The 26524-nt window shown below is 37.5% G+C and overlaps 1 protein-coding gene across 1 annotated transcript in view; it reads left to right on the top strand.

The window, feature by feature from the left end:
- The window catches only part of agap3 (ArfGAP with GTPase domain, ankyrin repeat and PH domain 3), a 121908-nt gene that overhangs the window by 7545 nt on the left and 87839 nt on the right, over nt 1–26524 (top strand). Inside the window, 5 exon segments of the mRNA XM_065258605.1 lie at nt 2527–2585; nt 9037–9124; nt 17969–18054; nt 25613–25754; nt 26190–26324. Coding sequence (XP_065114677.1) covers nt 2527–2585; nt 9037–9124; nt 17969–18054; nt 25613–25754; nt 26190–26324 — 510 coding nt within the window.

The following is a 26524-nucleotide window of genomic DNA, read 5'->3' as shown; positions in this document are numbered from 1 at the left end:
TACTTCAGTGGTCTGGCATCTTCGCTTGACTTCTAAAACCGAGTCTCCAAGAGGCTATAAAAATTGCATTCAGCGCAATTTATAAATGCAACGTTCTCCCGTGTGATTAAAATGGCCTTCTGAAAACTCCGACTCAGTTTCTCTGACTTTATAACAGTGAAGTTCCCTCGTGACAGCTGGAAAAACAGCCTTGTGTGCACTTCAGCCTAGAATGAAAAGCATCAAATTGAAATTCTGAAGCGTAGCATCAGATTGATGGTCATTCGGCACAGCGGGGGTTTCATTTTTGCCAATCTCGTCATGTCTTGTCGAAATAACATGTTTACTCAGTACATGCCTGACTGAGTTTGGCAGCAGTCAAATCATTTTGTGTTTTTTGACTTTCGCTGACCTTTGTGTTAACGGTGCCCAAAACTCTCTCTTGTACCAACTTTGGAAAGAAGCAGTAATATTGTGTCCTGTAAGATTGCAGGGTGTGGTTGTCATGTTTAGATATGTGGATGTGTGGGTCATCTTTTTCCCAGATCCGATCGTGAGAGCGGGTATGTTAGGAGAAATCGTATTGTAGTCACGTCAGCAAGATGTAAGGAAAATCCTGGGTGTTACTTTTAGCCCACAGTTTCAAAGAATGTGGATGAAACTCTCATATTTAGCTTGCAATTCGTGTGTGTATCTCTGTGTAAATTTTTCTCTCGTGCAACCGTTTGAATCCACAAGAGGTTTTTCTTCGTTGATTTAAATGGACAAGAGCAGCGAAGGGAGAAATGCTCTGAACAATAGCGTGCCGTAGATCTCTGTACTGCATTAAACGGGGACGCCCATGTGTCCACTGTGATGATGTAATCGCTGCACAGAAGATTGTGTGCGTGTGTATGTGTGTGTGTGTGATACTGAACGGGCCAATGAGACTTTTGAGTTTCTTTCCAATGTCAATCAATGACATGACAAACATGCTTATTACTGACAATTATGGCTCATGCTTGATCTTCAACTTTTGGAATGACACAGTTGTTTTTATTCAAGGGATTCCTCAAATTTAATGTACCACCAAAATACAAGACTAAGTTCGACAAAAAAGGATTTTGACATTTTCTGAATTAAATTTGTCATGCTTGTCAGCACTTTAAAAATGCTGGGTTGTTTTCAACACATGGTTGGGTACAATACAGACAAATGCTGTGAATGTCCATATTTGACCCCAACATGGGTTGAAACAACCCAGCAATTTTTGGAGTGTGTGAAAATCCACAGTTTTTATCATCCGGCAGTTTGAAATAATGACACAAATCACAAAGAAAAGTTGCTCTTTAATAGATGTGGACAAGCGATTAATCACGATTAATTGCACAGAAAATAAAAGTGAGTGTTTGCATAATTTATATATATATATATATATATATATATATATATATATATATATATATTTATTTATTTATTTATTTATTTATTTATTTATTTCAAAGTACATAAATATAAATAAATAATAATAATAAATATAATGTTTATATTTATTTATATATTTGTTCATATTTATGTACATAAAAAAATTATTTATGTGTATTTGAGTGTTTGCATAATTTATATATATATATATATATATATATATATATATATATATATATATTTCAAAGTACATAAATATAAGTAAATAATAATAATATAAATATAATGTTTATATTTATTTATATATTTGTTCATATTTATGTACATTAAAAATTATTTATGTGTATTTAAATATACATAATAACTACAAACAGTAAACACACATATATTATGCAAGCACAAACTTTTTTATGCGATTAATCGCGATTAATTGTTTGCCCACCACTACTTAACAAGGTGTAAGATTTGAAGTATCATTCATGTCTGTAACACAAATATTTTAGGTCAGGTTAGGTGTCTACGTTTTTTACTACATTTATGCAATTGCCAGACGCTTTTATCCAAAATGACTTACATTGCATTCAAACTTTACATTTGATCAGTATTTGTGTTTCCTGAGTACAAAACACTTTTATGTTTTGGTACGTATGTAAAGTATGTATAACTTTAAAAATGTATGACAGTACTTGATCTCGTAGCATAGTTCGGCTCAGATCTGTCGTGAACAGCAAACGTTTGTGTGTATCATGTTATGTTTTGTCCATTTGTTTTCATGAGATTGAAAGCAGGCGGTTTAAAACTTTAGTGGCTGGATAAAATGGGTGTTCACTGTTTACTGAATTGGTGTCAACCAACAGGCTTTCTGAACACAAACTATGCTAAAAGACAACAAATGTTTATTAACCAACAATTTGCATTTCTGGTTAAGCCACATGGAGTCGATTGTTGTGTGATGGTATTACATACATCTTGTCAAGCAACCATATGGTGTTTTTAAGAGTTTCTTTGGAACTGTATTAATAGTTACTGCTGTGTCTTTCGTGAGGTGAAATGTTATCAGTGATTTCGCTTTCCTTGTATCGTGTAAATACTTTTCCTTTTGTATAGTGAACTTACTCACTAAATTTGTTTGTTCTTTTTCAGACTCCTTTGTGAACAGTCAAGAATGGACATTGAGTCGATCAGTACCAGAGCTCAAAGTGGTGAGTATTTCCAATACTTAACATCCCAGTTTGATCCCTTAAGGGGTATGTACACCTAAACACAGCTGAAAACGCCAGGCAGATGCCAACTGTGGGCGCATGCCAGCTTTTTTTAAGCTACAGTAAGTGCTTTGGTTGCTATTATACTTCTGTTTTGTTTATCAGTCATTGAACGATGCACCGGTTGGTTGTTGTGATATTTGTCCCGCCCCCCTTCACTGTGATTGGATAGCTGAGTGAAAAGTGACATTGAAAGCTGAGGGTTTCATCCAAAGTTGGACATTTTTCAAATCTGGGCGCTCCGTGCTGAACATGGACAAAACCCACCATTTCCATTGGAAATATTTGCCGGCCGCAGGCGAAAATGCTTTGGCGTACACACTCCCTTAATGTTTTGTAGACTTTTATCCATGATCCCTGAGGTGTTCAGATATAAATGTACGGTATACAGTATTCAATGAAATGGGCTACTGTTTCACTTTTTGTAATGATGTATCTATGCACTGCAAAAAATGACTTTCTTACTTAGTATTTTTGTCTAGTTTTATGTAAAAAATACTTTAAAATACTTTTTTTTTTTTTAAATCTTGAAATAAGTTCACTTATTTGAAAAAATAAATAAAGCAAAATGTTTTACCCCACCACAAATAAGCACAAATTCACTTAAATTTGATCTTTTTTTGTCTAAAAACCAGACTTATTTGATTAGGTCATTTTGCTTATCAAGAAAATATTTTGATTTAAAAACTTTAAGATATTTGTTGAAGTAAGAAAGTAATTTTTTGCAGTGTGCCTTTGTTGATATATAGCCACTAATATTATTAGTTCGAATAAAACCATTTTTGTGCTATGAAAGCACACACACACATTTACTAGTATCTAACTGCACTTTACGCAAGAATGATCTAACTTTATAATTATAGTTATCCAAATAAAACAAACACTCTCATCGGCTCGTTCTGAGGCAATAGGATGAAACCTGGTTTACCTCCAGTAATCCCATGTTTCTGTTCGTCCTGAGATATACACTTTTTTAACCGCTGGTCTAAAACTTTATTGTTTGGAAGTGCACAGTGTCCTCTGATAAACCAAAATAGTCTCTAACGTAAAGCAAAGAAGATGATGATGTTTAATACCTTCATCTGACTTTGCTCAGCTGAAATCCCAGAAGATCAGAGGTGAAGCGGCTCATAATCCTCCTTGTTTAGATGTTTTAGTGATGGATTCTCTTTCATTTACTCTTGAAGGTCGAATGGTTCCCAAGAATCTACAATACAATGTTGTCTAAATCAATGTTGGCCCAAACTAGTCAGGCTAAAATCAACTGATCTGATTATCAGCATCAGCTAAGTACTAAATAGTTATGCATCGCTGCCACTGTATTGATTTTACTGTAGTTTTTATGTAAATTTTGAGAAGTAATCATTGAAAACCATATATGGACAGTTCAAGTATATTGATCAGTTTATTTGCAGATCTATGATTAAAGGTGCAGTGTGTAATTTTTAGAAGGATCTCTTGACAGAAATGCAAAAAAAATACAAACTATATTATCAGGAGCATAGATATGTATAAAGGCTAGATGGCTTGCCGCTGAGTCCCTAATGGCATCACCTGGCGGCCATCTTACAACAGGGCGCTCGCTCACTCGTAGCATTGAGTTTAATGGTGAAGGTACTTTTAAATGACCATAACTTGCTCAATTTTCTACCGATTTTCAAACGGTTTGGTTTTTTACAAACGTTATTAACGTGGCTATAATACTGGATGCTTTGACATGTTTCATGAATTTTTTATATATTTTTAGTATAGGTATGCAGTGTCATAGTTACATCTTTGACGTTTATAACAAACCAAACCGTTTGAAAATCGGTAAAAAATTAAGCCAGTTATGGTCATTTAAAAGTACCTGCATCATTAAAACTCAATGCTAGGAGTGAGCGAGCGCCCTGTTGTAAGATGGCCGCCAAAATGCAGACGTTCCACTCAATTAACCAGCAGGGCGGGTGAGCCATCTAGCCTTTATACATATCTATGATCAGGAGTGTATAAAGACCTTTCTAAATAAACTGTTTTTACCTTAAAATTAGACGTTTTTATCTACATCCGAAGGTCCGCTTATGCTGAGTTTACACCAACCGCGTTTCGGGTGTCAAAATCGCATCTACTGCGCTTGGTTTGCGGTGGATGCATTCGCGCGTGTAGAGCGGAGTAGACGCGCAGAAAAAGCAAGCATTTGACGCGCGTCAGAGGCAAACTCCGCTTCTTGTGGGAGGGGCAAGTGCTATGCAGTTGTCTGTTTGCAAAATGACTGATGCTGATTGTGCATTTATCGAGAGAGTTACCGGTTTGTATTTGGTAACCTTACTATACGGGTAAAATAAACGACGCGGGTCGATAAACGTCACGTGACTTAAAAGTGAAGTGTGTATTACAATTATCAGGTTGCCCAATGTCCTCACTGACACTCTTCCAAGCGAGGTCCTTTTTATTCCTGTCTCCTCTATAGAAATAAGAACTTGTGTCGTATAGCTCCGGGTGACTGCTTACGGACAATATCAAGCCTTGGTTGAATGAGTGACTCCGGGCGGGGCTGCCACCAAAGCAGCAAGCAGGCTCCTGATTGATTAACGCAGCGCGAAATTCCGCCAAAGTTAAAATTTTTCAACTCGGGCGTCAGCCGCTAATTCGCGTGAACCGCAAAATGCACAAAAAGCACCATTCGCGTGTACGGCGCACAACCCTCAATTTGCGCCTTTTGCGCTAGCTTCACACGCGAAAGAGGCGGAAACGCGTCTTCCGCGCCACGCCGAACGCGTCTTCCGCGCAGCGGGACCTCCTGACGCGCGTCAACGCGTCTTCACATTGACTTAACATTGAAATCACTCGCGCTTCACGCCTCTACCGCGGTTGGTGTAAACGCAGCATTACATGGAAGTCACCATTTTGTGCCCCCATGTTTGTACAGAAGCCCTTAACGGACAAACTTTTTTTACTAAGTTGTCTCAAAAATAACATGTTTGTCCGGTGGTGGCTACCATAGCTTCTCTATGCATTTCAAAAGCAATCTGCATTGTTAACGCGCTGCTTGCGCATCCAGTGTCCGAGCACAATAAACGCGTGAACTAATGAACAACAACAAAAAATTACTTTAGTTGGGTTTTCACAGACTGGGTCACATTTTTGTTTATTAAATATCAAAACACAACAAAATAAAATAAAAACACAACACAGAAAAGGGATTTTATTTATTGATTGATCCTAGTCCTAGTAACAATACCAGTCAAAAGTTTGTAAGCACTTGAATGAAATGTTTACCATGATCTTAAAAATGTTTTGATCTAATTGTGTAAATGCTTTAACTTACTTTAGTAGACAATTTAATTGTGCCAGACATATTAATTTCGTTCATTAGCAAACAAAAATGTTAACAGTGATTTTCTCAGTATTTCTATTATTTTTCTTTTTTGCACCCTCAGATTCCAGATTTTCAAATAATGTTATCTCTGCCAAATATTGTCCTAACAAACCATACATCAATTGAAAGCTTATTTATTCAACTTTCAGATGATACATCTCGGTTAAACAAAAATGACCCTTATGACTGGTTTTGTGTTCTAGGGTAACAAATCTGCAGAGGTTTGTGTAGGCCAGGCTGTTGTGCAAACCTAGTTGCTTGCGAGAGAAAGTGTTTGCTCAAGTTAGTGTTTTTATCAGCATCTGTGTCCTCATTATGTTCGAAAAGCTGTCCATTCACAGCTGTTAGGATTTCTTATCTCGCCGTATGGAAACAGACGTCGTGTCAGGGACCGACAGGCAGAACGGCGTTGCGTCAGACGTAAGGAATCTCCTGAAAGTTGAGGGGTTGTTTGATAAGAGAGGATCTCTTCTGATAGGGAATCCTGGATGCAGATGGGAGGTTTTCCATCTGTTGGCGTTCAATAGTTGATAGTTTTTTTATATAAATGAAGGAGGTGTCTCTCATTATGTTTCACTTTGAAAAGATGATGTTAGGGTTTGCAAATTATTATTTCTTTCCATTTCAGTTGTGTTGGGTTACTTATAACTTATTCTGTGACATTTAAAGGCAAAGTTTACCCAAATGAAAATTCTGTCATTATTTACTTACCCTCAAGTCGTTAAAGAGAAATATGCTCATTTTCCAGCTCCCCTAGAGTTAAACATTTGAGTTTTACCATTTTGGAGTCCATGCCGCCGATCTCCGGGTTTTCTGTGTCTAATAGCAGATTCAGTGGATTATGCTAAGCTATGCTAAAAGTGCTAGCGCCAGACCCGCAGATCAAATGGATTCCAAAATGGTAAAACTCAAATGTTAAACTCTAGGGGAGCTGGAAAATCAGTCTATTTAAAAAAAAGTGTGTCCCTTTAAAAACCTGTATAATTTTTTTTGTTCTGCTGAAGGAAGATATTTTGAGCAATGTATGACCAAATGACCAACTTTAGCGTTATTGCCAACAAAAGACTATTACGAAATGACAGCGTTTCCATTAATCAATGATATGTGACTGAAACATAGTTTTTCCAATAAGTCATTCCAAACATCATTTTTAACCGAAGGAGATGTACAATTATTATCCAAACATTAATGCCAAGGAAAGCCCCTTATAATTAGGAGAAGCAACGTGTAGGTGTTTCTTGGAGGTAATAGTATTTTTTTTTTAAATCAAAAGAGGTGTAGGAGTGTTATCCAGATATTATTGGCAAGGAAAGCCTCTTATACTTGGGAGCAGACACGTATCTGGGAAGTTTTAGTAAATAGTGAGTCATCTTTAAATAAGAATTATGTGACTTACTTACAACAGGTTTCAAATGTAGTTTTGTGAAATACACCTTTTCCGAATTGCCTGAAAAACCACCTTGTGCGAGCGTAAAAACTTCTTAGAACATAGGGGAGTTTTAGCAAAATTGACGTGTTTCCATTGCCCGTATTTTCAATTTCGAAATTTAAAGGCTAATGGAAATGCAGCTATTGACTTCCATATAAGTTTTTTCCTGCTTCATTACAATATCTTCCTTTGGAAGAAATTCATACCAGTTTGTGACAACATGAGGGTAAAGCCAGGTACACAACGCAAGATAATCAGGGCTAAATTTGGGCCGATTTTCCCCCTCATGACAATCCTAGGTAAAGCCCCGATTGTCTTCGTGGTTGTGCCGATTATCTTAACAGATTTTCCTGTGGTGTGCGGTGCGTTAAAAGCATCTGAATCTGCTCGGAAGCCTGTCGGGGTCGTTCCGATCGCAAATTGTAAATATTCAACATATTGAATATTTACGATCAGAAATCCTGTTGTGTGGGGGAATGCTCACACACACGCTGTACATTGTACATCAGAAAGCGAGCAGATGAAAGATAAAATCATAACAACTACATGGAATGCACAGTTGAAAGTGAGATGGACATCGGAGATGTAAAAAAGCAGTCCAATGTATTAATGCAATTTCTTTATGCTCGTGTTTGCCATGTTGAAGTCACGTTTGGACACGAGAAACATTGCGAGATCTTTGAGATTCGAGACTCGCGTTGTTTGTGAAGTTAATCCGATGTTGCGTGATGTGCACTTAACACATTATAGGATCAAAAGTGTTAAAGCGTCTATTTCTTCATCATGTTTGTGGTCTCTCACATTTTGAAAGTTGGATAAGATTTAAAAAATCTTTTGGTGTGGCCCTTGCTTAAGTGAATGAAGATAGAATTTTCATCTCTTTAAGGCACTGACTTTTTAAGTTTTGTAGCGAGGTTTCTTGCACCAGAACAAATGCGATCTTAAATGGGCTGTTTTTGTTGCTTTGGTTTAAAGACTTTTATATGTAAATTAACCCTGTCATGATGGGCTAAACTTATAAATTGAGTATCAGTGACCCACCAGTGGTGTTTTCCATGATATATCCCCCCTTTAGGGTTTTAAACATCCTGACATAAATCTTCCCGCTTGCTTCCGGAGGGTACAAAAGTGAAGTTGTGTCCGCAGTATAAAGCCTAATTTGTTTTCTCTGGAGGGGAACGGAAAGAATTAAAGAACTAAAACAAATGCTCTAAATTGCTTTTCATGTCTTAAGTTGAACAGAGTCATAAAACTGGGCTAAGTCAATCCCTTCAGGAGAGAAAACAATGCTTGGGACTCTCTTGTCATTTTATTTTAATGAAACCCACAATGTGTAATCTCAACTGAGCATATGTGCAACAGATTGGCGCAGATTCTTTTCCTCACAGTTTGCATAACTAACGCGATTTTTTCCCGGAGCAAAATTACCTCATTCCAAAAACTTATAAAATCACGCCATGTGTTGTATCTGAGAATTTCTCTCCCAGGGTCATTCGAAATTTAACTTAATGTTACTTTTAAAAAATGTGTCTTTTAAACTTTGCACACAACAGTGTCGTTTGATGTCAATATACGACCTGACTCGTGTCCATTTCTGTTCGCAGGGCATCGTGGGAAATCTGTCCAGCGGGAAGTCGGCATTAGTTCACCGGTATCTGACAGGAACATATGTACAGGAGGAGTCGCCCGAGGGTGAGTGAAGCAGCACGTTGTGTTTATCGGGGTCAGTCACCCAACAAGACCTCCTGCTGCGGTGCAGAAACTCCTCTTTGTGAATTTGTCTCAAATGGTCATCTGCGTGTTTTACATATTTATTTGTTTTTTTATGTAAACAAACATTTTGGCAGCTAAAAATGTCATGCATCATTTAGTAAATGGATGAAAGCTGACGTTGATTTCGAAACCCTATGGTTTTATAATACATTTACATTTATTCATCGGGCAGATGCTTTCATCCAAAGTGACTTGCAGCACTTTACAAGGTATATATATATTGTTCTATATATACTTTTGTACTGCTAACTAGAGGTGTCACGATTCCCCAAATCTTTGATTCGATTACATTTCCGATTGTAAGGTCACAATTTGATCCTCGATTTTTTTCCTTTTTTTTTGAAAGCACAAAAAATGCTATGCCATTTTTAGACTAGACTTTTATGAAATATAATATCTGACCTTGAACCCAGAGATGCCCTGCCATGTTAGTCGTGCTGCCAGTCGAAAAAATGGTTCACGCCACGGACATACCTGATAAAACAAAACTTCCTGTCAGATGTACATTCCTGTCAGTACTTTGCACCTTAAAAACACACTTTTATTACCGTCAGACGAGAATGTAAGACTATACCCCAATAAGTCATGTTTAAATGCTGTTTTCATAACTGTTAAAGGTGCAGTGTGTAAATTTTAGCGGCATCTAGTGGTGAGGTTACGAATTGCAACCAACGGCTTAGTCCACTGCTCACCCCTCGCTTTTGAAACACATAGAAAAGCTACGGCAGCCGCCACCGGACAAACATGTCATCGTCGGAGACAACTTGGTAAAAAAAATTTGTCCATTAAGGGTAGAAAAATGGCGGCACAAAATGGCGACTTCCATGTAAGGGGATCCTTGGTGTATGTAAAAGGTCTCGTTCTAAGTTAATAAACATATAGTGGTTCATTATGAAAGGTCTTTATACACCCCTGATAATATAGGTTTGTATATTATTTTGCATTTCTGTCAAGAGAGCCTTCTATAAAATTACACACTGCACCTTTAAGCAACTGAAATAAGTTGTTGTGAAACTTAAACAGATCTCAGTTCAGAGAAACGAGCGGTCCTGGCACAGCTAACGCAATTCATTAATGCAGTAATAGTGTAGTAACCATGTTTTTTGGCATTTACAAATACCATGGTGTAACAATGGTTACTGTTGCAAAAGCATGGTACATTTTCAGTAAAACCATGGTTCATTGTCTTAAAGGGATAGTTCACCCAAAAATGAAAATTATGTCATCATTTCCTCACCCTCGGATTGTTTAAACCTGTATAAATTATTTTTTTTAGTTTTGCTGAACACAAAGGAACATACTTGTACACTCTTAGAAAGGATGTGTTAATTTTTACACATCTTTTTGTGTTAAGCTTTTAACACATTATGTGTAATTTTACTACATTATGTGTCATTTTGTGTTTAAATAGAACACAAAATGTGTTGTTTCAATAATAACACAGAGATGTTAGTGTGCATTTAGTGTGTTGTCCCAGAATCAACACTAATGAACATCCGTTCTAAGAGTGTAGTCGAGCAGAAAACTGAAGCACCATTGACTTCCATAGTAGGAAAGAAAAATACTATGGAAGTCAATGGTGCTTAAAACCCTCCCTTTGTATTTACCAGAAGAAAAAAATGTAAACAGGTTTGTAATAACTTTAGGGTGAGTAAATGATGACAGATTTTTTTTGGGGGGGAGTGAACTATCCCTTTAAGGAAGGTTAAATTTTCAAATGTGTGCTTTAATGAAGCCTAGATTATAATATATTTAAAATTAAAGTATTTTAACTAGGGTTGTATAACGATTAATCACAATTAATCTATTGCAGAATAAAACTTTTTGTTTACATCATATATGTGTTTGTACTGTGTGTAATAACTTTGTATTAACTTTGTATTAATAAATACAAACAGATGCATGTATATATTTAAGAAATGTGTATATTTATGTATAATTTAGTTCGCACAAATATATGATGTAAACAAAAAACTTTATTATGCAATAGATTAATCGTGTTTAATTATTATGCAACCCTAAAGGGGGTCGCACACCGGACGCCGCATCAAGTCGCATCTAGGAAAACTCGGAGGTATCGTTCACCGGAAGTGCACATTAAATAGTGCGAGCTTTGTCAAATAGCGTCTACTTCAAAATGCAAAATATACGTTAGCAATGATTTGGAACAAATATGATGTTATTTAATGTTAAACTATGTGAGTGGCGCGACAGGGATTTGAGCAACTTCTTGAGTCGAAGCTGGGCGCCGCGGACAGGCGCCACCTGTCGGCACCGGTGTGCGTATACTCATAGTGTTAGATTTTTTTAAAAGGCGTGGCGCTAAGCTGCGCTTCCTGTGTGCGACCCCCTTAACTTTAACAATAATAAAAAATCTGACACCTTGACATTTAATAAGTGTTTATTTTCTACTTATTTTTGTGAAGGAATGTTCCCGGTTTAGATAGCATTCACAGTACATTCTTAAAAAATTAGAAAAAAAAGTTTTTGTAGACATGACAAGACTTGTAAATATGTTAACTAGTGTTGTGAAATCATTAACAAATTGTCAATTTTAGTAAAATGTACAGCTCAAAAAAGCACAACGTTATTTTGTGACGATCAACAGCACATGATCGATTTTCTCAATTTTTTTTAACCTGCATTCAAGCTGGAGGATTCCTTGAAAAAAATGCTATTATACAAAGTCAGAAAGTCGTCTTTTCTGGCTCGGTTGGTTTTGTTGAATGCCTGTATGCACATTGTGTTCTCGCTAGAAAGAAAAAGCTCTTAAACCTGCTGTGACTTGTTTTAAATGAGGCCTTCACAGTTCACTTTCATTCACTCAACTCCTTTTTGCTCTTACCGGACTGTATTGTATAGGGCGAGAATGCTTATGTCTACTATAGCGAGAATCAATAAATCATCACTTTGTTAAACTGATGTTAACATATACCTGAGCAGCAAAGAGTAACAAGGCAGAAACAGGAGTTGACAGAAACACATTTTCTTCCTGTAACCCAAAATGTCTCAAGATTCAGGTGCTAAATGTCCTTAATGAAACCCACAGGTGTATTAAAGTGCCAATGTGAAGCATTGCCAGTACCCATTATTATTGTTTATTTTGATCTATATTTCACATTCTAGTGTTAAGCATATATCGAAATCACGTATATTACCGCAATCACGTGGACAGTTAAACTTTACGTTTGACTGTTTTGCATACATATTTGCTGAAATTCCATTAAACTGGTGATTAATGCAGTTGTGGTTCATACTGCGTGAAGCAGTAGACTTTCCCGGCTTTATTAAGCCACACTCGATTGAAAATTACCCTCGTTTCTCCATCTAAATTTGTTATCTGTCATTCGCCGCTGCCAGCGTTGGCAGAGCTCGGCATCTGCACGCCGACGCTCCGCCTCTCCGATGGCTCAGGTGTTACCATGGCAACAGGAAGGTCAGGCAGCCCGGCCTGCCGCCACCAGACCGTGTCATCAATCCTGGCCGTTTACTTTTGAGTGACGGGAGCGAGATTAAATGTTTGTGCCCTTTTGGCATCAGCTGCACGTCTGAAATCTAAATTAGAGGGGCGAACCAAGAATTTTTTGTTTAAAGAATCATGCATCGGAAAAGCCTGATTCACTCCTGCGGGAGATGGCAAGACTGTGATTTTCAACACAGCCTCTGCAGCTGAAAATCCAAGCTGAATCCGTCACTCCTGGAAAGCTTTCCGCGATGAGAATGGAACCGAAGGGATTTTCTTTGCTCCTGTTTTGACATCTTGCGACGTGTCTGCCTGGCAGGATACAATTATCGCACAACCCTTAGAATCATCGGCGAATGTGCTGGAAAAGCAATTATTTAAAATTAAACCTAACCACTGACTGTTATGTTGTTTTCACCTGTAATTAATGGTTTTGGCTAAGGCAAGCATCACGTTTGTTATTGCTCATATTTAAAGCAAACCATGAATATTAAACATATATGTGCAGGGTTTCCCGCATAACATTTTTTAGTTAAGGTGGTTGGAGCCGAGGGCATGGCAATCAAAGGGGTGGGGCGTATGCGTCATGATGAAAATTTAAATATTTTTATTTAAAACACTCTTTTTGAACAATTTTGAAGAAACTATGACAAAAAATGAACACCAGATTATTATTAAATTAAATGTTTTTACCTCTAACAGGAATAGCTGCGTGAAGAAGTGAAACTAAAGGGTTAATAAACACAAACTAAAGCAGATGTTGTAGAACGTCTGGCGACCGATGATAGATAGCGTAAAAATTGTAAAAACTGATTATAGCTACTGTAGCATGTAAATAATGCACATAAATAAAGTGAGCAAGAGCGCTCAACAATTATATTTAATCAACAGGCACGTGAAACCTAGCTAGCAGGTTGCTCAAACAACAAAATCACCAGCTAACTTACTTTAAAATTGCAAGAACTATAGACTAATACAATAACAGGCTTAAATAAACCCAAAACATAAGTCCACTTACAGTGCTCACAGACACGCGTTTTATCAACTGGCTATCATCCAGACATGACGGATCACGTCTTATCTCATTTCGGCCGTGTGTCGCGCGTCCCCGCTTGGGTGTGAGATGCACTTGACGGCTTTTTGTGCAGCGATTTTTTTTTTTAACGACCTAGTTAAGGCGATAGGGTTTCCAAGCTTAGGCGGGCCGCCTTAACTGAAATGTGCTGCGGGAAACCCTGATGTGTAACTCACTATTTGTGAAATGGAAATAATGTGGCTCAAAAATAAATATTTGCATTATTGCGTTTATGCATTCGCATAAAATTACAGTGCTTTCATTATTTACATGTTAGTGTTTATTAGGAATCGAACCGAAGTCCCTTTTATGCTGCGTTCACACCAGCCGCGGGAGAGGCGTCAAGTGCGCGGTAGAGGATTTCAGTGTTAAGTCAATGTGAAGACGCGTTGAAACGCGTCTGGAGGTCTCGCAGCGCGAATGAGGCGGTAGACGTGATTCCGCTTCATTTGTGCATCTAGTTCACGCGAATTGAGCGTTGCCGCGGCTAAGTAAACTCAATATGTTCAAGCGGCAAACTAGATACAGTAGACGCGAATTTGACGCCTCAAATGCGGCTGGTGTGAACCCACAGTAAGGAAGTCACACCACTCGGCGGACATGTTTGCAACGCTCTGAACAGTTATTGCAGTCATTCAAGACTAAAGTCCTATCTTCTTGAATGGAAAAAGACAGATATCGCTAAAATTGCATGCTAAAATCACAATTAAAACACATATTTCTGACCAACAGTTAAAACTGACATCAACTGTACCTTAACCACTTTCGGGCATTTGTGAATAAATCAACGCCTCTCTTTAGTCATCTTTGTTGGATAACATCGAACGAACACTTTGGGATCTTGCCGGAAGTAGTAGGGTACTTTCGTTTACTTTTTCCGAATACTATGAATTAGGACATTCTACTCGCCTCGCCTACTGCTTTTCGCCTACTATATTGAAAGTAGGCAGTTTTGGACGCAGCCATTGTTTCTTTTAACTGGAAGGTGGGACTTCCATTCCCAAAGCCACAACATTAAGTAGGGATGCACCGATACCACTTTTTTGGAATACGAGTACAAGTACTTGCATTTCAGTACTTGCCGATACCGATACCGAGTACTTAATAAAAAAACATGATTTAAATTGACAGGTAACAGCTTTAGTCATATAATTTAACAAAAAACAAAGGACTAGTTTTCCAGTTTGTTGTAAACTCTGCCTCTTTGGACAACACAAGAGGCATTAACCCCTTACACGCCACTCAAACATAGACATTTCTCAGACCGTGGTATCGATTCCAGGTATCGGGGGACTTTTAACAAGTACGAGTACTTTAGAAAAATGTGGTATCGAGGCCGATACCAGTATCGGTATCGGTGCATCCCTAATATTAAGCGTGATATTGTCCCCTATTTATTGTAATAGGAGTGCTCAATTTCATTATATCCAGTATCTTGATCAGACCTTACAATCTTACGATCTGAGCTACAGGAAACACATGCCATTAAATATGCTAGTAAAGGATCAATGCATATCTCATATCTAGATGGATTAAGGCCTTCATTTACATTTCATTCACTTCTAACCTAAAGCAAACTTCAATCTCAGCATGCACCTTCATGAATATATATAACTAGCACTCCTTCTCAGTATTCGGGCATGGTAGACTAATTAAATATACTGTATGGGTTTGATATAATGGCTCTGCTGATAATACCTCTCAGTCTGTATGCTGTTATTAGTTGGAAATTCCAGGTAGGATTATGTTCTGTTCTGTTCCCGCGGAGCTGCTATTAATAACATCCCTCGCTCCTCATACTGCAGTGCTTTAATGCTCTTGTTCTTGGCTCTTAATTCCAATTGACTCCAGGGTCACTGAACTTGAAAGTAAGGATTTTCTGTGGCTTGAACTTCAACCGGTTTCGGTCACGCACGGGTCTGAGACGAGACTGAAGGATTTTGGCTTTGTAATGAATATTAACATTGTTATCTTCTGAATTTCATTCATACTGTTTACCAACATAAACTCGCCCAGCGGGTGTACAGAAATTGTAAAGATCCATGATGGATTTTCTGGCAGAAAGTGTGGAGTTGAGAAATAGTTCACTGGAAAATGATCATATAATTCATTCACCATGATGCCATTGCAGGTGTTTTTATAACTTTTTTCTTCAGTTAAGCACGATCAGAGTTAAATAAGATCCTGTCTTCTCCTACCTTTGTAATGCCATTAAATGAATTGAATTTTGTCAGAAAAAAATCGTCCAAATTGGTACCTGCACTGTAAAAAATTCTTGTTGCACTTACATTTGTAACTTTTCTGACTAGTGAGGAAATGCTATAAATTGTGAAAATAAAGTTAAATTAGCTTATGTAATTTATAGCGATTCCTCACCAGTCGAGAAAATTGAAATTAATACACTTTTGCACCTAGTGAGTCAATATTAGTACACTCATAGGTGCATATTGGTACCAAAAAGTTCATGTTAGTATCTTAGATGTTCATTTTGGTACCAAATGTATACAAATTTGCAACAACTAATTGATAAAATCGATAAAATTTGTATAATGACATTCAAATTTCATTATCGATTAGTTGGTCTGTGACGTCACATGCTCCCACATCACCGTCGGACAGCGTGGACAAGTGTCTCCACAACACTTCAGATCAAAATACCCTAATGTAGTGCCTTATTTAGCTATAATAAGTAAAAAATCTAATTAAGTAAATATTTATGCTTTTATCCGATTAATCGAAAACCAAGTAAATAATCACACGATTAATCGATTCTGAAAATAATTGTTATTTACAGGCCTACATTTCTGTGCCTGATTGGAACATATATGGACCTTTTTTTAAAGGGTACTGCCCCAGTGACAGCTAGGAACCATATTTTGATATTATTCTATTTCTGACAGTGTGATCAATTTTAAAGGTCCAAAATGCGAACACATCCATTATTAAAGGGACACTTATTTTGAAAAAATATTATTTTCCAGCTTCCCTATAGTTAAATATAGGGAATCCATTCAGCCGTTCCACGAGTCTGGCGGTACCACTTTTAGCATAGCTTTGCACAATCCATTGAGTCTGATTAGACCATTTAGCATCGCGCAAAAAAAGTACCAAATAGTTTTTATATTTTTCCTATTTAAAACTTGACTCTTATGTAGTTACGTCGTGTACTAAAGTTGCGATTTTCTAGGCAGATATGGTTAGGAACTATACTCTCATTCTGGCGTAATAATCAAGGACTTTGCTGCTGTAACATGGCTGCAGGAGGCGCAATGATATTACGCAGCAGCCGAAAATAGTCCCCCTTGTAACTTTCAATAGCAGGGGACTATTTTCGGGCACTGCGTGATATCATTGAGCCTTCCAAATGACTTCATTAATCCACAGTATACACTATTTACTGCCCATCTTGTTTAAAAGTCAGATATAAATTATGCATTAAATGATTAAAAGAATTAGGTGTTTACATTGTCACATGAGCAATATCTAGCATCCGGTTTGAACATCTAATAAATAATCGATTTGCAAAATGCTGTACATTTGTATATGGGTAACATGTAGTGTGTACTACGCTGAACATACACGTAGAAGTTGATGCAAAGATTTTGTGCAATCATAAAGAATATCTGTAGGTATGGACGTATATATCACACGTATAGGGGGTCATTTAGTTTAATAAGTTTTGTCCCCGCCTGCTGTAATGAATTTTGTTGACATTTTGCAATCTCATAAGAAAGGCTCGCCCATAAACGTTCCCGGTATGCAGAAATGCAATTTAATTATATGAATTCTCAGTGGCTCCAAGCATTAAAAAAGTAACCAGAGACTCTCATAAGGCTGCTGCCGTCAGAATAGCTCAGATTTCAGATAGAGTCTAATTTAATTTACTTGCTAATATTTCTTTTTTATCAGTTGCGCAGCACGTTTCCATGCGCTGTATAATGCAGCGGGAGGGATGCGTGGCACACTGCTGTTTAATCATTAGTTCATGTTTAAACATGCTCACGCATACATCTTCCTCTCTCTATCCCACAATCCCCTGTTTCTCAACAACACTTCACATCTGCCAGAAAACATGTTACTTGAAAATTGGAGATGTGTCTTGGTTGAAATTGACTGGAGTCCTCGGAGGTGTAGATTCAACCCCGCTGACATGAGTCGGTGAATGAACTTCAGAAAGGAGGATTATGTAAAACAAGTATCATTAATTTTATTGATGTTCCTGCAGGAGGGCGGTTTAAAAAGGAGATCGTGGTGGACGGACAGAGTTATCTTCTGCTGATCAGAGATGAAGGCGGACCACCAGAACTGCAGGTAAGATGCCGTGCGGGTTGTTAAGCCAACATGCCAAATCCCCTTTGTATCTTAATAAAGAGAAATATATCTAGGTTTAACAACCTAAAAGCAATTTTTTAGTGTCTCTTGAGGTCTTATATGTCTGGAAATATTAGTTTTGTTGTAGTTGTACAGCACTAGTAATACCCCTCAATTACCTCCGTCAAATTTCAGCTCAAGGGCAGCATGTGGTAGTTACGCTACCATGACGACATCTTAAAAAGTGAGAAAAAGTGAGCTGAGAACTGTCCAAATAGCTGCAAAACTATTCGTAAATGTGTCAACCAATCCCCATTTGACACAGTTGGCAGCAGGATGCCGTGTGTACATGAACGGCTGTACTTGCCCTCTGGAGTCCATTTCAGGGTGGCCTTGTTTTGAAGTTTACAGCGGCTCAGTGTAATTATAGCGTGATGGTTTTCTAACAGTTGAGAGAGTAGTGGAGATGAGCACTCACTTCCTGTGCTGTGGGAACGGGGATTTTGATTGAAACTTTTCTGGCAGGGCTGCTCCTAGTGGAATGGCTGTGATAATTATTCTTGGTTTGTCTGTGTTTCGTTTTGCTGGTTTTATGGTAATGAGTAATTGATTAGAATGCAAATTACTACAAAGAATTTGTAGAACAGCCCTTAAAAATTTGAGCAGGCGTCAAAGATTGTGTGTCTCAGGGTTTCGAAACACTCAGAGGGATGGGTCACGAAATATGTTTGTGATTAGAATCATTGTGATGGGACTATAAAGGACGACATTAAATAACACACATTTGGGCTTTAGAATTTATGCATTAATATTGCTTAAAATCACTGGAACAGATTTGTTTCATTCATGTAGTTGGCAGATGCTTTTATCTAAATTGACTTGCAGTGCATTTAAAGTATATATATATTGTCCGTATGTGTCCATATGTTGGCTTTAGTTTGAGACACGTTCTAAGCTGAAGACATTGGCCTTAGTTTAAGACGGCCATTCCCAAACTGTGGTCCGCGGACCACTAGTGGTCCGTGATTGTACTGCAGGTGGTCCGTGTAAAGGCATAATAAAATATAAAAGAATATATTTTATTAAGAAAAATATATTTTTTAAGAATATGTTTTAAGAATTTGATGTACTGATGTGATGACCAGTTATAGTTTTAGTGCTAGTAAGCCTATTTAGAAGTGCAGATAAATTCAGGATTTGTGTAGACATATTTTATTATGAGTATTATGAGGTGGTCCGCGAAAATTCTTGATTACAAATAGTGGTCCACACTCACAAAAAGTTTGAAAACCCCTGGTTTAAGACATTAACTTTAGCTTGAGACATTGGCCTTAGTTTCAGACACTGACTTAAGCTTGAGACATTGACCTTAGTTTGAGACACTGACCTAAGCTTTAGACATTGACTTTAGTTTGAGACACTGACCTAAGCTTGAGACATTGACTTTAGTTTGAGACACTGACTTAAGCTTTAGACATTGACTTTAGTTTGAGACACTGACCTAAGCTTTAGACATTGACTTTAGTTTGAGACACTGACCTAAGCTTGAGACATTGACTTTAGTTTGAGACACTGACTTAAGCTTGAGACATTGACTTTAGTTTGAGACACTGACTTAAGCTTTAGACATTGACTTTAGTTTGAGACACTGACCTAAGCTTGAGACATTGACTTTAGTTTGAGACACTGACTTAAGCTTTAGACATTGACTTTAGTTTGGACACTGACCTAAGCTTTAGACATTGACTTTAGTTTGAGACACTGACCTAAGCTTTAGACATTGACCTTAGTTTGAGACACTGACTTAAGCTTGAGACATTTACCTTAGTTTGAGACACTGACCTAAGCTTTAGACATTGACTTTTGTTTGGACACTGACCTAAGCTTGAGACATTGACCTTAGTTTCAGACACTGACTTAAGCTTGAGACATTGACCTTAGTTTGAGGCACTGACCTAAGCTTTAGACATTGACTTTAGTTTGAGACACTGGCCTAAGCTTTAGACATTGACTTTAGTTTGAGACACTGACTTAAGCTTGAGACATTGACTTTAGTTTGAGACACTGGCCTAAGCTTTAGACATTGACTTTAGTTTGAGACACTGACCTAAGCTTTAGACATTGACTTAAGTTTGAGACACTGACCTAAGCTTTAGACATTGACTTTAGTTTGAGACACTGGCCTAAGCTTTAGACATTGACTTTAGTTTGAGACACTGACCTAAGCTTTAGACATTGACTTTAGTTTGAGACACTGGCCTAAGCTTTAGACATTGACTTTAGTTTGAGACACTGACTTAAGCTTGAGACATTGACCTTAGTTTGAGACACTGACCTAAGCTTTAGACATTGACTTTAGTTTGAGACACTGACCTAAGCTTTAGACATTGACTTTAGTTTGAGACACTGACCTAAGCTTTAGACATTGACTTTAGTTTGAGACACTGGCCTAAGCTTTAGACATTGACTTTAGTTTGAGACACTGACTTAAGCTTGAGACATTGACTTTAGTTTGAGACACTGGCCTAAGCTTTAGACATTGACTTTAGTTTGAGACACTGACCTAAGCTTTAGACATTGACTTTAGTTTGAGACACTGACTTAAGCTTGAGACATTGACCTTAGTTTGAGACACTGACCTAAGCTTTAGACATTGACTTTAGTTTGAGACACTGACCTAAGCTTTAGACATTGACTTAAGTTTGAGACACTGACCTAAGCTTGAGACATTGACCTTAGTTTGAGACACTGACTTAAGCTTGAGACATTGACCTTAGTTTGAGACACTGACCTAAGCTTTAGACATTGACTTTAGTTTGAGACACTGACCTAAGCTTTAGACATTGACTTTAGTTTGAGACACTGACCTAAGCTTTAGACATTGACTTAAGTTTGAGACACTGACCTAAGCTTGAGACATTGACCTTAGTTTGAGACACTGACTTAAGCTTGAGACATTGACCTTAGTTTGAGACACTGACCTAAGCTTTAGACATTGACTTTAGTTTGAGACACTGACCTAAGCTTTAGACATTGACTTTAGTTTGAGACACTGACCTAAGCTTTAGACATTGACTTTAGCTTGAGACATTGACTTTAGTTTGAGACATTGACTTTAGCTTGAGACATTGACCTTAGCTTGAGACATTGACTTTAGCTTGAGACATTGACTTTAGTTTGAGATATTGACTTTACCTTGAGACGTTGACTTTAGCTTGAGACATTGACTTCAGTTTGAGACACTGATTTAAGTTTAAGACACTGACCTAAGTTTGAGACATAGACTTTAGCTTGAGACATTGTTAGTATGAGACACTAACCTTAGCTTTTTGAAATTGACCTTAGTTTGAGACACTGACCTAAGCTTGAGACATTGACTTTAGTTTGAAAGCTGACCTTAGTTTGAGACGCTGACCTTAGTTTAAGACGCTGACCTTAGATTGAGATATTGACTTTAGCTTGAGAAATTGACTTTAGTTTGAGACACTGACCTTAGCTTGAGACATTGACCTTAGTTTGAGACACTGACCTAAGCTTGAGACATTGACTTTAGTTTGAGACACTGACCTAAGCTTTAGACATTGACTTTAGTTTGAGACACTGACCTTAGATTGAGATATTGACTTTAGCTTGAGAAATTGACTTTAGTTTGAGACACTGACCTTAGCTTGAGACATTGACCTTAGTTTGAGACACTGACCTAAGCTTGAGACATTGACTTTAGTTTGAGACACTGACCTAAGCTTTAGACATTGACTTTAGTTTGAGACACTGACCTAAGCTTTAGACATTGACTTTAGTTTGAGACACTGACCTAAGCTTTAGACATTGACTTTAGTTTGAGACACTGACCTAAGCTTGAGACATTGACCTTAGTTTGAGACACTAGCCTAAGCTTTAGACATTGACTTTAGTTTGAGACACTGACTTAAGCTTGGGACATTGACCTTAGTTTGAGACACTGACCTAAGCTTTTGACATTGACTTTAGTTTGAGACACTGACCTAAGCTTTAGACATTGACTTTAGCTTGAGACATTGACTTTAGTTTAAGACATTGACTTTAGTTTGAGACTAGTGTTGCTTTCGTCAACGAAAAGTATGACGAAATATCCTCGTCAACGAACCTTTATCACGTGACGAAAACGAGACTAGACGCAACGTAAATGCTGTTCATGTGACGAAAACTATAATAAAATGTATAATACAATATTGTTGACGAATAAAAACGAGACTAAAAGTGGTTTACTAAATAAAAACTATGCTAAAATGTGTCTTCATTTTCGTTGACCAAAACGAGACGAGACGAAATGTTATAACGTTATTTCGTCTAGCCATTTCCTGGCACCCCGCCACCTGACTGCAAATTATCATGTGTGTTCAATGGCGCTCTGCAAATCGATCCGCAAAAATACGTAAACGTACCGCGAGAGCGATTAGAAAGCATGCAGATCAGTCTGTTCTCGCGATGCTTTGATATCATACGCAATCCGTTTGCGCAGTAACACGCGACACGTCACGTTTGATGGCCAGCTGCGCCCGCGAATACACCGCCGCATCAAGTCTTCAAATGGAAACGAAAAGTCCAAAATGAAACCCGTGCGTCGTTTTCAGGTGAGTTCACAAGCCTGTTAATATGTATAGCGTTGACTGCTGGCACCGCAAACTCATCTGTGTGATTTAAATAATATAACAATGTACCAGTTTGCATCTTCAATCGTTTAAATGACATGTGCTGCGTTGTGTTTTGAAGCATGGTAAATATATATATATATATATGCTAAAGACGTTGTTTTATAACTTATATGCTAACAACAAGGGTCTGTGTCCTTGTTTATTATTTGAATGAACTAAACTTGCTTAACGGAATGCTTGAGTGTTAAATCAATCAAACAGCTGTATTATTAAGAACATAACCATACATACAAACTTTTGCTTTTGTTACTAGACATCTGATGTTTCTTAAAGCTGGCTGGCTTTTAATTTACTTACAAGAAAGATATTTAGTAATTCTCCGAAATTGCTTGGATTTATACTGACACGTAAAATTAGCTTTGTCACATTATAGTGCCATTAGCTACACAAATACAGATATACTATATTGCATATTTGTATAATTGTAGTTTGTGTTGCTGTCAAAATACAATTATAAATGATAACAATAGCATTTTAATAAAGCGCTATAGCATTTTAATAGAGTGCTATTCTCACACATAGCCTACTATAGTTGTAATTTTGTTTTTGTTTTTTAACTAAAGGTGGCACCACCGTAAAAGTCAGCTTATGGCACCCATCTGACCAGCAGTGGCCATGTGTGTGTGTTTCTGCTTAGACTACTCTGTTTTGATTATTTAATGTAGACTCTTTACCCACAGTCAAGTCACTCACTCAGAGGTTAAATAAAATTAAGTAAAATATATATCTTCAAATCAAGTAAATTCCAATCAGAGCATCTTCCATGTCTGAAAGGGATGTATTCTTATGTGTATAAGGTATAATATAACAAGATAACTTTTTTTAATGGGTTTGGCTAAAAGAAAATTTTGGTTTTGTCTATACTACTGCTAGGTACTTATACTATATTGACTGGGTCTGGGTTAAATAGAATTGCATTACTAAAAAGAGACTAAAATACAATTTTCATTGACTAAAACTAGACTAAAAATGTCACCAGTTTTCGTCGACTAAAACTAGACAAAAATAGTCAAGGATAATTCTGACTAAAATAAGACTAAAATGCCCAGACTTTTAGTCGACTAAAACTTGACTAGACTAAAAAGAGTATGAACTGACTAAAACTAATAAAAACTAAAATGTCAGCTTGACACAAAGACTAGACTAAAACTAAAATTAAAACAGGCCGCCAAAAACAACACTATTTGAGACATTGACTTTAGCTTGAGACATTGACTTTAGCTTGAGACATTGACTTTAGCTTGAGACATTGACTTTAGTTTGAGATATTGACTTTAGCTTGAGACGTTGACTTTAGTTTGAGACACTGATTTAAGTTTAAGACACTGACCTAAGTTTGAGACATAGACTTTAGCTTGAGACATTGTTAGTATGAGACACTAACCTTAGCTTTTTGACATTGACCTTAGTTTGAGACACTGACCTAAGCTTGAGACATTGACTTTAGTTTGAAAGCTGACCTTAGTTTGAGACGCTGACCTTAGTTTAAGACGCTGACCTTAGTTTGAGATATTGACTTTAGCTTGAGAAATTGACTTTAGTTTGAGACACTGACCTTAGCTTGAGACATTGACCTTAGTTTGAGACACTGACCTAAGCTTGAGACATTGACTTTAGTTTGAGACAGTGACTTTAGTTTGAGACATTGACTTAAGTTTGAGACATTGACTTCAGTTTGAGACGCTGACCTTAGTTTGAGATATTGATTTTAGCTTGGGACATTGACTTTACTAACCCAAGCTTGAGACAATGACCTAAGCTTGAGACGCTGACCTTAGTTTGAAACACTGACCCAAGCTTGAGACGCTGACCTTACGTTGAGACATTGGCCTTAGTTTGAGGCGCTGTCCTTAGCTTGAGACATTGACCTTAGTTTGAAACACTGACCCATGCTTGAAATGCTGACCTTACCTTGAGACTATGACCTTAAATTGAGGCGCTGACCTTAGCTTGAGACATTGACCTTAGTTTGAGACGCTGACCTTAACTTGAGACATTGACCTTAGTTTGAAACACTGACCCAAGCTTGAGACATTGACCTTACCCTACAGTCACATTAGCTACAAAAGTGAGCGACACCGAGCAACACGCAGTCACTTGATGGGCGTTCCTTGGCTACTTTTTAAAAGGTATCAAAAGTCACTTTAGAGGTATTGTTAAGTTACAAGAACAATGTTTTTGGATTTAAAAGTATTTATTTCTCGATAAAAGTAACAAAATATATGAGGGAAAATGGCAAACTTATCAGATATATACAGAAATACGCATTTTCCGCCATCTTAAATTTTTTCTTCGACTCGAGCCACAGACCTATGTCACACTGCCCCTACACTCTGATTGGCAGTCACTTTGTCGCATCGCTCAGCATTTGCATGAAATAGCCTTCTTGTCTTTTTTGGCCCCACCTTGCTTGGCGCAGCGGCGAGCTCATCGCTTGTCGCTGGCAAACGGCCACTGCCATTGAAAATGAATGGTAGCCTGTTGCTCTGTCTCTTGTAGCTAATGTTACTGGGGGGTAAGTTTGAGACATTTACTTTAGCTTGACACAATTGCTGAGAACCACAATATAAACAAATACACTATTCCGAAACGTTGCCCACCCTGGTTAATGACACTGGTAGTTTGCACAAATACGGTAGTCAATCACAAAAAAATTACTACAAATCCTCAAGGTACAATACAGTATATCACATGCCTATATATGCCAGTAAGAAGGTGGGCAATCATCATAAAAAATGCTAACAGCAAAAATATATAAATTGATTTCAAACTATAAAATCCTACAAAGCTATCAAAATGCTGTCAGCACCAGATGATGTTATTAAAAGTTGCTCAGATTGATTTTTATGTTTGCCTGATTTCAGTTCGCCGCTTGGGTGGATGCTGTGGTGTTTGTCTTCAGCTTGGAGGATGAGATCAGCTTCCAGACGGTTTATAACTACTTCCTGCGTCTTTCCAGTTACAGGAACACGGCAGAGGTTCCCATGGTGCTGGTGGGAACGCAGGGTGAGTCATCAGACAGATGAAATGTGATGTGTGCTTATCTTTATTAAAATAGCACTGTAACTTCTGCACTTAAACACAGTCTAAAGGTGATAAAATGTGCTTTGTACCAAAGAAATGCATTGAGATGTCTTATCTGATTCTGAAGGAAGCTAATACCAAAGCTTATTTGGAAAAAAACTATAATTTGAAAACGTTATATTTTTGCGTGTTTACATTTTTGACATTGATAGCAATTAACAATTCACAAAAATGTGATAAATTATATCAACATTAAAGGGATGAGAAGTCAGACTACAGGGGTCCTTTTATAACAGAGGGTGATATTATCCAGTCGAGATTAAAGCCAGATTTTGGTGGCTTCTTTCTCCACCTGTTGTTTTGTTTTACACACGTAATATATGACATCACACATTACGCTGTTGTCTCCCTTTCAAGATGCCATCAGTGCCGCCAACCCCAGAGTAATCGATGACGCCCGGGCTCGGAAACTGTCCAACGACCTGAAGCGCTCCACGTATTACGAGACCTGCTCCACCTATGGCCTTAACGTGGAGAGAGTCTTTCAAGATGGTGAGATGCCTTGAATGAATGAAATCGCATGAAATAATATCCCATTATATCATGTTCATTGTTAGTTAATGTTAGCTTATGCATAAATACAACTTTTTTGCATTATAAATACCTTTATACTATTATGATGTATGCTGTTTACAACCTGCTTTTATGTTTCTGTCATCTAACAAAAACAGTTTTCATTGATTTTGTTTTAC

This window comes from Paramisgurnus dabryanus, chromosome 22 (genome assembly GCF_030506205.2).
Source record: "Paramisgurnus dabryanus chromosome 22, PD_genome_1.1, whole genome shotgun sequence".
NCBI lineage: Eukaryota > Metazoa > Chordata > Actinopteri > Cypriniformes > Cobitidae > Paramisgurnus > Paramisgurnus dabryanus.
The sequence above is the reverse complement of the archived record's forward strand: the minus strand, read 5'-3'. Positions and strand labels throughout refer to the sequence as shown.